We start from the raw sequence: 8990 nt of genomic DNA, 5'->3' as shown, positions 1-8990 counted from the left end.
GGCTGGGCGCCGAGCCCGTCTCCGGTGCCTGCCCGGGTGCCTGCCCTTCCTCCCCATCTCCCCGGGCTCCCTCCACGTTATTGCAAAGCTTAATTGCGTTCCTGTAGAGTGTGTGTGTGTGCACGTGTGCGATTCAGTGTCAGCGCACACAAAGGCTCCAGCTTATCAGGCCTGTGCAGAAAGGGCCGCGGCAGCGCTAGCTGCCAGCGAGGGGCACCCAGGCTCCCTTCGAACCCACCCATGGGTCCTGCGCGCGCTGCTCCCCTTAAGGGCGCTCGCTAAGGCCAGCAGCTCGCATCTCGCCTGCACCCAGCCGCACCGCAGCGCCACGACGCCTCTGCTCGCACCGGYGTGGCCCGGCTCCGCGGCCGCCGCTCCGCACCGGGGGAGCCCCGCGGGCGTGGGAGCACCTCGGTGGCTGGGTTATTAAGCGCGGGCTGTATTTATTTGTGCTTGTCTAATTACTGCTTCTTCACATCTGCAGGGAAACAGGAGGCGACGTTTGGTGGAGCATGGAGTTGGACAGATACCAATTTGCAGCAGGTCACACGGCCTCCCCGAGACCCGGCTCCCTCCAGCGGGGGACCCACTGCTCTCCCGGGCTCTCCCTCTCCATAAACCAAACTATGGGGAAAGTCAGTGAGTCTGTGGGAAAGGGCAGAAAGGGAGGCAAAATTACCAGGCATCACTGCAGCTGGTTGCAGACAGGAGTTTAATCTAAAGAGTAATTTCAGCTGGGGATGAGTTGCATGTGGCCTGAGGCAGGGAGCTATGAACGGGAACGGGGATGAGCATCCAGAGCCAGACGGAGACAAGGCGGAGGAGCCAGCAGTTCCTGCACAGACTCCCCCCCCCCCCCCGCAGGAGACTGGGTCTGACAGGCCGGTATCACCCCAGCCACCCTCCCAGCGTCTCTGAACTCACTGGGGACCAGCGGGGTCCATCTGCACCCCGGGCCAGGTGCTGGGCTGCACGCGGCAGCTCAAGGCGGGTGCGGAGGGGCTCGTCACATGGCTTTGGCTGGAGGAGAGCTGAACCCTGTGCTCGCCCGYGTGTGCTTTGGCACAAGCGAGACCTGCCACATCGGTGGCCGGTAGCCACGGCAGCCAGGAGGGACAGGTCACCTTTCATGGTGTGGTCCAGGCGGGCACAGGCTGCCTCCTCCTTATGCACCTATGGAGCRGAGCAGCCCCAGGATGCTTTCGGCTGCCTCTCTCCGCAGGGTTATGTGCTGCTATGCAGGGAAGGTGAACCTRCAGCTCTAGGTCAGTTCAGCCAAAGAGAAGACTACATGGGATGAATCCTGCTTTTATTGGATTTATTCTRTGGACAAGACTGTCACCATTGCAGTGAGCCCAGAACCACCACTGCTCATCACTGCTGGTACCCAGACAACATCATTTTAGAAACAGAGCCCCTGGAAATGGATGCAGTGTAAGACCAAGCACCCCTGGGCTCCTTGGTCTGGCTTGAGGCTGTGCACTAGGTTGGGTAAAAGCGCTGCAGAAGATCCTTCTTGTTGACTTTTCCCATCTGATTGCGCGGGATCTCCTCTACCACGATCAGTTCTGTGGGGATGCTGTAAGGTGCCATGGTCCCTCTGCAGCACAGAAACACAGTTCATTAAAGCCAACCGAAATCTGTGCTTCCAGCCCCTCTATCTCACAAAGTCTCTCCCAAGAGCTCTCAAATGCCGCAGGCTCTCCTGGGTCTGGGGGAGATTCGCTCAGTCCTGGCAGCAGACTTGCATTCTGCAGCTAGTCACCGCAGGCAACTGAGGAACCGCAGCCGTGGCTTTCCCAGACAGCACCATCTAGGACCAGACACYGGCCGACCACTCTTCCAGCACAGCGTGAGTCTGTACGCATGCCTGCAGCCTCTGCTGTCCACAGGGACCMACACGGCTCCCGTCCCTCCTGCCTGGCAGTGAGAGCAAGTGTCCCTGATGTCTGCACGGCACCCAGGAGGCTCAGCCAGAGCTGCGCATGGGGCGGTGGATGAGTCTGCACCCTCGCTTGGAGGAGMCAGCCAAAGGGGGCTGCAGCACGAGCAGCTTCGGTTGACCACAGACCGTAGCCTGACTCTACCCTGAGGATTCAGTGCAGCTCTTGGGAGAGCAGCAACAAAGGTCCRTGCTGCGCAGGGGGAAGGAGCCACCCGCTCTGCTCCGAGCTGACCCCGGCACGGGRAGGTGAAGGGGGTCACCTCACATCCACCGAGAAGCACAAAGAAGGTGTCGCAGGCAGGTGCCTGCTCGACCCCTGCTGCACTGACACRTACGGGGCTTGTAAGCAGATGCCTGAAGATGACCTGGAGAGTGACGCATCTGTGGTGTCGGCTGTCACAAGCCCTGAGGGGACCTAAGGGCCCTGACCAGCCCCACCTGGGCCCTCAGTCACACCCTGCCCATGGCCCAGGAGCCCCCACAGCAGCTCAGCCCTGGGGCTCTGGCCCGTCCTGAGCTATGGCACAGGTGTGCTGTCCCCATCCTGTCTCCTGGCGTGACCTCAGCCCCGTGCTGCAGACAGCTTGTCTCCTGGATAGAGCCCGCAGATGTGCATCATAGCTTGTCTCCAGCCCTGTCTCGGCCTTGGCTCCCGGATGGACTTTGGACCCATGTTGTTGCCTGTCTTTGGCCCTGTCTCTTTTTGCTCCTGACTGGACTCTGGTTAGACCTTGGATCTGGTTCATTGGGGACTGCTGATGGACCTTGTTACTGGCCCCTGGCCACACCACAGCCAGGGCACTCGGCTGAGTACCACACATCCTGCCAGCTCCCCAAAACACCCACCTGCACCATCAGGAGGGGGCACAGAGAGCCTTCAGCAAGCGAGCAGGAGGGAGAGCTGCTAACGGAGACTCATCAATCCTCCGCGTTAGAAACGGCAGGGGCAAACACAGCGCAGCAGCACTAAGGAAGCCAAACCCTGCACGCACTCCCCGATCCCAGCCCCAGGGGCCCGGGATTGCAGGTGGGCCCCCACCCAAGACATTCGCTGATGGCAAGCTGCRTCTCCCCGTGCGCGGCGGCGCACGATCTCAGCCCCGTGCTCACGTGCAGGCCCGTGGGGGCCTCTTCCCTCGGCGGGAGGGAGTCCGAGCGCGGAGCAAACTCACAAAGTCCCCGTGCCCTTTGAGGAGCGTGTGTGCGCGGGGAGGGGGAGGCTCTCCTGCCTTCTGCTGCCTGTGTGTCACCAACCTGGGGCCATGCCCAGCTCCGGCAGGCAGCGTCCTGGCACTGATCCTAATGCGAGATGCCAAGTCTGCCGAGCCCTTCAACCGCCGCCCCGGCCCTCCTCCCCGCGAGCCCGCTCCCGACACCCCCCCGCCATATGGATGGCTCTAACTCAGGATGGCGCCTGTCACCGGGAAGCAAGATTGGAGGCGAAAGCTGCAAAATGAATCACTCTGAAGAGGGACATGTGTCTCCTGCCAGCAAGTGCGAGAAAAGGGCCAAACAAATGTAAGTGACACATAAAATAAAGGGGAGAGACAGGGCGAGAGGGAGAGACAGAGACGGAGGGGAAAAGCCGGTGTGGTGCCTGGAGACAGCACCACACGGGCAAAGGGCACCGCTCTCCTTTGAAGACCCTAGACAGCGGCTGACTGTCTCCTCCTGCATCTCAAATGGCTTTTGTTTAAAAGGCTCCTACCCTTGCTCTGCACAGGCAAAACAGCATCATGGCAAGCCTGCAGCGGGCTGGGAACAGCGATGGGAAGAGCGGTGCTGGAGCACAGCTCCGAGAGCTCCTGCTCCCCCAGGAACAGGCAGGATTGAAGGGCAGCATTGGACCAGGCAAGAAAAAGCAGGAGAAGCCAAGGTGCTGCTGGCGCTGCCGTGCCCTCCCAGGAGCGCTCGGACAGCCCGGCGGGAGAGGGGAAGGTGYGCACGGAGGGGCCAAGCACAGCTCCCTGCCGGGGCCAAGGAGCCCACAGCAACAGCCAGGCGACTGGGTAAAGAGCAGCCACACGTGGCAGTGCCTCCCAGCAGGCTCTGGCACCGCGGGCAGCGACTTCTCTCTGCAGGTCGTGGTGGCCTTTCTGGGCTACCATCTGTGCAGGGGTTAATGAGGGTCACGAGATACTGGAGCAAGGATGAAAGGACCTGCTGGAGACACCAATATCCCTGCCACAAAGCTCAGGGATGAGCAGCCACCGCATGGCACGTTCAAGATCTCTCCTTCCCCGCTCTCCATTGCTCCGGCCCTACGCTGGGGCCCAGGGAGGGTCCTAGATGAAGAAGCCCAGAGTACCAGCTAACCTGGTGGAGATCTGTACCTACTGCGACACATATTGAGCCCAGACAGGCAGGAGAGTCTCAGGGAGAGATTGCAAGAGGGCCCCAACACAAAAAAGCCAAAGCTGTTCACTGCTGTGGGCTGCCCTGGGAGAAGCAGGAGTCCCAGAGGAGTGGTGGCCAGAGGGTTAACACGTGCGCGCAGGAAGCAGAGGTGCCAGCAGGAGGGATGGCAAGGCATGGCCTTGGCCACTCTGCCCAAGCAGCGACCAGCGTGGGTTTGGTTTCTTTGTTTGATTCTCTTCCCCCCCTAAGTAACTGTTTAATCAGAGCAGCAGCCGGCCAACTAGCATCTTCCTTGCATTTGCTAAATCGCAGTCCCCCAACTGTGATTTTTTGCAAATCCAGGGGAAATCTTTAATTGGCTGGCTGTGCAGCCCCTGATGAAACAAGTGCTCCTACTGCTCATGAAATAGCGCCAGCCTTGCCAAAAATATCCACAGCCTGAAGGAGGGAGTTGCCAGGAAAAGGAAGAATCTACTATTAAAAATTTTGCTAAGGGAAAATTAGCAATAAACCCCATGACTCTTCTTCCTGTCTCCCRGCCCTGGCCCTGGCTTGTTTAAGTTTTCCTCCTGCAGCTAATGCCCACAATCCCAGCACTGGCCACCCCTTTGGCCAATTTGAACAGTGAGGCACAGGTTTTCATGCAGAAAATGTTGCAGGATGGCAAGCTTCTGATTTGTGCCATGCTCTCCAGAATGGCACAAGCCAATGGATACTGTGATGCCTCCACGCAAGGCCCACAAGTGTTGGTGTCTTCCTGTGCTCCGTACCGCATGGAGAGGTCTCTGGGATTAACTGGGAACTGGCCCGAGCTGGCTTTCCAGTGGGTAGGAAGTCAAGCAAGGAAAGCCTGCAGCAGCCCTGGGAAAGAGCTGAGCAAATGTTCTTGCTTCTGAGAAAACATGAAGCTTCCCTTCTCGCGTCCCTGCCTTAATGCTTGCTCTCTGCTGCGCTGTGCTTTCTGTAAGTGGGTGAGCTCTGGGCTGATGACAGCTCCACTGATTCACTGCAAAGCACCTCCTGGCTACTGGGAGCTCTATTCCTACTGCTGCGGAGCAAGAGACGCTTGTCTGCACCAAGCAGGTCATTAGTCAAAGGCACTTTCGGGGTGAGAGGCCCATTCATTTCCATCATCTCGTGTGCTTGGTGACCACCTGGTAGAACCTGTGTTCTTTTCTTCATCCCTAGAGCCTGAGGCATGACGTCCTGCTTCCAGCCAGATGCTCACTACTACCACCCCTTCATCCCTCTTTTAACCACGTCCTCACACGAGGATGCTGCAGGCCTTGAGCCTGCCATCCACACCAGCCCGGCCTGCAGTGCTACTCACCATGCAGTGMCCTGTGGAGTCTTACCTGGCCCAGTCCTTCAGGTCCTTCACAGAGAGCATCTCCCCCTTGCGCAGCTGCACGACTGCGCTGACCCGCTGGCCCCAGACCATGTCCGGGGGCCCAATCACAGCCACATCTGGATAGAGAGCAGAGCATTCAGCCTGAGAAACTCGAGTAATTTCTGGTGATCAGAGGGTAGGTGTAAGAGACGGCTCGGCACCACTGTTAGGTGGGCAGCAGTGCCTGTGTGCAGGGAAGAAGAGGGCATGGAGGAGGATGGTATGGGATGTCAGCAGGAAGAGCAATCTGGGGCTGAAAATATCAGGGACTTTTGTGCCGACACGATCTCCAAGAGCAGAGCTTTTCACCACGGAAAAGGCAGAAAGCCCCATGGCTTGAGTGATTTAGAGTCAGCTGGGAGGCTAGTGAAGAATACAGAATTGTGCCGAGCTGGGGGCACGGCTTCCAGCCCCTCGCACAGGGTCACAGACAAGGTCAGGACAGATTTAATTAGAGTCTCATTTCTAAAATCAGATGAGCACTGCTGCTGACTCGGCATCCAGCTGCAAGCTTCCTGGCTTCAGCCACGAGAGACAAGTAACGGCGGCTTTGAATGCAGTCTGCTCTTCACGCAGACCCAACCTTGCTAATGGAAAGGCTGCGAAACAGCCTCCAGGCAGGAAACCTCAGGCAGCCTCACGTCTGCATCCTCGGAGCCAGGGCTGCCACTCGGGCCAGGCTCCCACCCGCCTTCTCTGCTCACCGGGGCACACACGGGGACCGCAGCACAGTGACATGGCAGCGTGCTCCCGGTCGGAGCAGTGCATCACCACGGGCAGCTCGCGGAGAGCCGGGGGGTTGTGGTTACAAGCGGTGGCCCCAGTCCCCCCGAGCTGGGTGCTGCTGGGCACCCTCACCAGCGCCTGCACCATACCTGTTATGTGAGGGTGTGCTAGCAAATGACGCTCCACTTCCAGAGCACTGATTTTAAACCCGCCGTTTTTGATGATGTCTACTGAGGTGCGGCCCTTGATCCAGTAAACGCCATCTTTGTACGCTGCCGTGTCTCCTGAAAAGCAAAACAGGCTCCATCAGAGGCGGCTCCCTTTGCTTCTCCTCTTTGTTTCCCCATCTCCGGCGGTGCAGACGTGGTGCTCAGGCAATGCCCCAGGCAGGCTCTGAGCCCGGCTCCCCGCATTGGCGTGTGCAGGGAGCCATGCTCAGCACAACGGTCAACAGCGCCTCGGCAGAGACCCCGGGGACAGGGCGTCAGCCTTCCTCCTCCCCCCCACCGCAGCCTGCTCCCAGGGACGCACAGAGGGAGCAGCTGCTGCTCTTCTTGGGGGATGGGGGGAGAAGAAGAAGGATATGCACCCAAAAGACCTTTAATGTAAGAGCAATGAGCATGGGAGCGATCACTGCAGGCAGGTCCCYTTCCCAGTGTGCTCTCCACATGGACCACACGGTACGGAGGCTCCCACCTCAGCCCCTTCCTCGTCCGTGACAAAGCCCCAGGTTCGATCCAGCCCCTTCCTTTGGACGTGACTCTTCCTCGATGTCCCCCATCAYGGGGCTGCTCAGCCCCCACCGTATATTCCCGAACCCGCTCTTCCTCCCACCCGCTGGCCAGTGATGGGAACGAGACACCTGCCTCCAGGAGCCGGCAAAAGCCGCTTCACTCCTTCCTAGCCGATCCGCACCTGCAACGGCTCTGTGCACGTGTGTGTGTGTGCGCTGACCACAGCCAAACCCTGCGAGCCCCTTTTACAGCCACCTCGCTCTGGGGGTGTTGGTTGTTAATGCTCCCACTATCCCCCACTCCCGTGCAGCTGTCGATGAGGACGGGTGGGGGAAGGAGTCAGGAGAAAGCGTCTGTTCTAAGCAACACGTCAAATTCGACCTGTCCTTTCCGTGGGCTCGGAGGTGGCGGGAGGAGGCGTGTGGCAGGTGTGATGCAGTAATTAGCCACTCGTGCCGTGTCGGGGAAGATTGAGGAGAGGGGTCATGTCAGCACAACCTGGCTAAATGCTTAACAAGCTGTTGCACTTTGATAGCTACTTAAGATGATTACTCACATTCTGCTAATAGAGCCCTTGCCAACCGGTGGGCGAGGAGGGGGGGGGCTCAGGACTTCGCATTTCAATTTCAGAGCCTTGATAGCAGCACCAGGGGGCCCTTAGCTTTAACCTATATGTCAATCTCCATTCTCTCTTTAATGATACACACTTCCATTGTGTCCACACACCGAGCCCGCTCCCCCACTGCGGTTTCGCTGACAGACCTTATTTCACTGCTGGCTGGAAAGCTCAAACACAGAGATGACACAGAGATTGGCAGCATGAAAAAGCAGCTCCCAACAAAGGCCTGAGCAGAGTAAATCAGCGCCGCTGGGGCTGCAGGAGTTCCCACGCTCGCTGCAGGGCTCCAGGCTCTCGCCAGAGCAGCTCTCGCCCGACCCGCTCCAGGTGTAAGTCGAAAACCTGAGGAACGAGAACAGTCCAGGATCCTGGACCCTGGTGTCCCAGGCATGAGCCTGCTAAGCCAAGACGAACCTGCTAAACCTCTGGTTGGGGTGAAAGCGGTGCAACGAGCATGCCAAAAGCACTGTGTGGACTCCAGGACAGGTCGAGACCTGAGGACCTTGCTGGGTGGCCCAGGGGACAGCCTCCCCACTGCCACCTACTCCCCAAGGACTGCGGCCCCCCAATCATCTCTTTCAGAGATGAGCAACTCTTTTTGTCCCCAGAAGCCCTCTCTGCTCTGCTGGGGGACTCACAGTGTCACCCAAGCACAGGTGAGCACACCTCTGCCATTCACTTCTCTTGGACAGGGACAGTCATACTTCCAGATTGGCCTGCAGGGCCAAGTGACATGGATCCAACTCTTCTCCGCGGCAAGCAGTTACAAACATGACTATGCCAAGTAAAAGCATGCAGGGACATGCTCTCTCCGAATCCTGGTGCTTAGTGACCCTTGCAGACATTAAGAAATACTCTCTGACTCCTGAATTTCCAAATTTGGCCAACACTGCAGCCATGTAAAGGGTTTGCCTCCATTCCTGGTTGGACCTGTTTGCTTTAACTCAGGAGACACACTATGCCTTGGGCTTGTCAGAGCCAGATCATTCCTACACTAGGCAGGCTTAGAAGAGATTTACTCTAAAAGAACAGGTCACTTTACAAAACTTGAACCAAAGGAAAACTGGAAAAAGCAGAATGCAAACTCAGAGCACACTTAGCAATACATTGCCCAAGCTGCTGTGCTCCCTTGGGGGCTGGCAGCCTCTGCTCTCTGCTGCTGTGCCCAAGACGAACCCCACCTCCATCGCATGCACCTCTTTTCCTCCTCAGGTCTCC

General features: G+C 58.3%; 1 protein-coding gene across 4 annotated transcripts in view; it reads right to left on the bottom strand.

Annotated features, from left to right (window-relative positions):
- Positions 1-927: 927 nt before the first annotated feature.
- The window catches only part of ACSF3 (acyl-CoA synthetase family member 3), a 78074-nt gene continuing 70011 nt past the window's right edge, over positions 928-8990 (bottom strand). For 2 of the 4 annotated variants that reach the window (XM_026092058.1, XM_026092059.1), the window contains exons 8-10: positions 6569-6703; positions 5659-5770; positions 932-1600 (exon numbers count right to left, since the gene is read on the bottom strand). In XM_026092058.1, coding sequence (XP_025947843.1) covers positions 1483-1600; positions 5659-5770; positions 6569-6703 — 365 coding nt within the window. In that variant the 3' untranslated portion in view covers positions 932-1482. Of the gene's footprint in view, positions 1601-5658; positions 5771-6568; positions 6704-8990 lie in introns of all 4 variants that reach the window. The other 2 variants (XM_026092060.1, XM_026092057.1) reach the window with 2 other exon arrangements.

Source organism: Apteryx rowi, unplaced genomic scaffold, assembly GCF_003343035.1.
Source record: "Apteryx rowi isolate R43461 unplaced genomic scaffold, aptRow1 scaffold_94, whole genome shotgun sequence".
Classification (NCBI taxonomy): Eukaryota; Metazoa; Chordata; class Aves; order Apterygiformes; family Apterygidae; genus Apteryx; species Apteryx rowi.
Note: the sequence above shows the minus strand (reverse complement) of the source record. Positions and strands in the feature narration are given on the sequence as shown.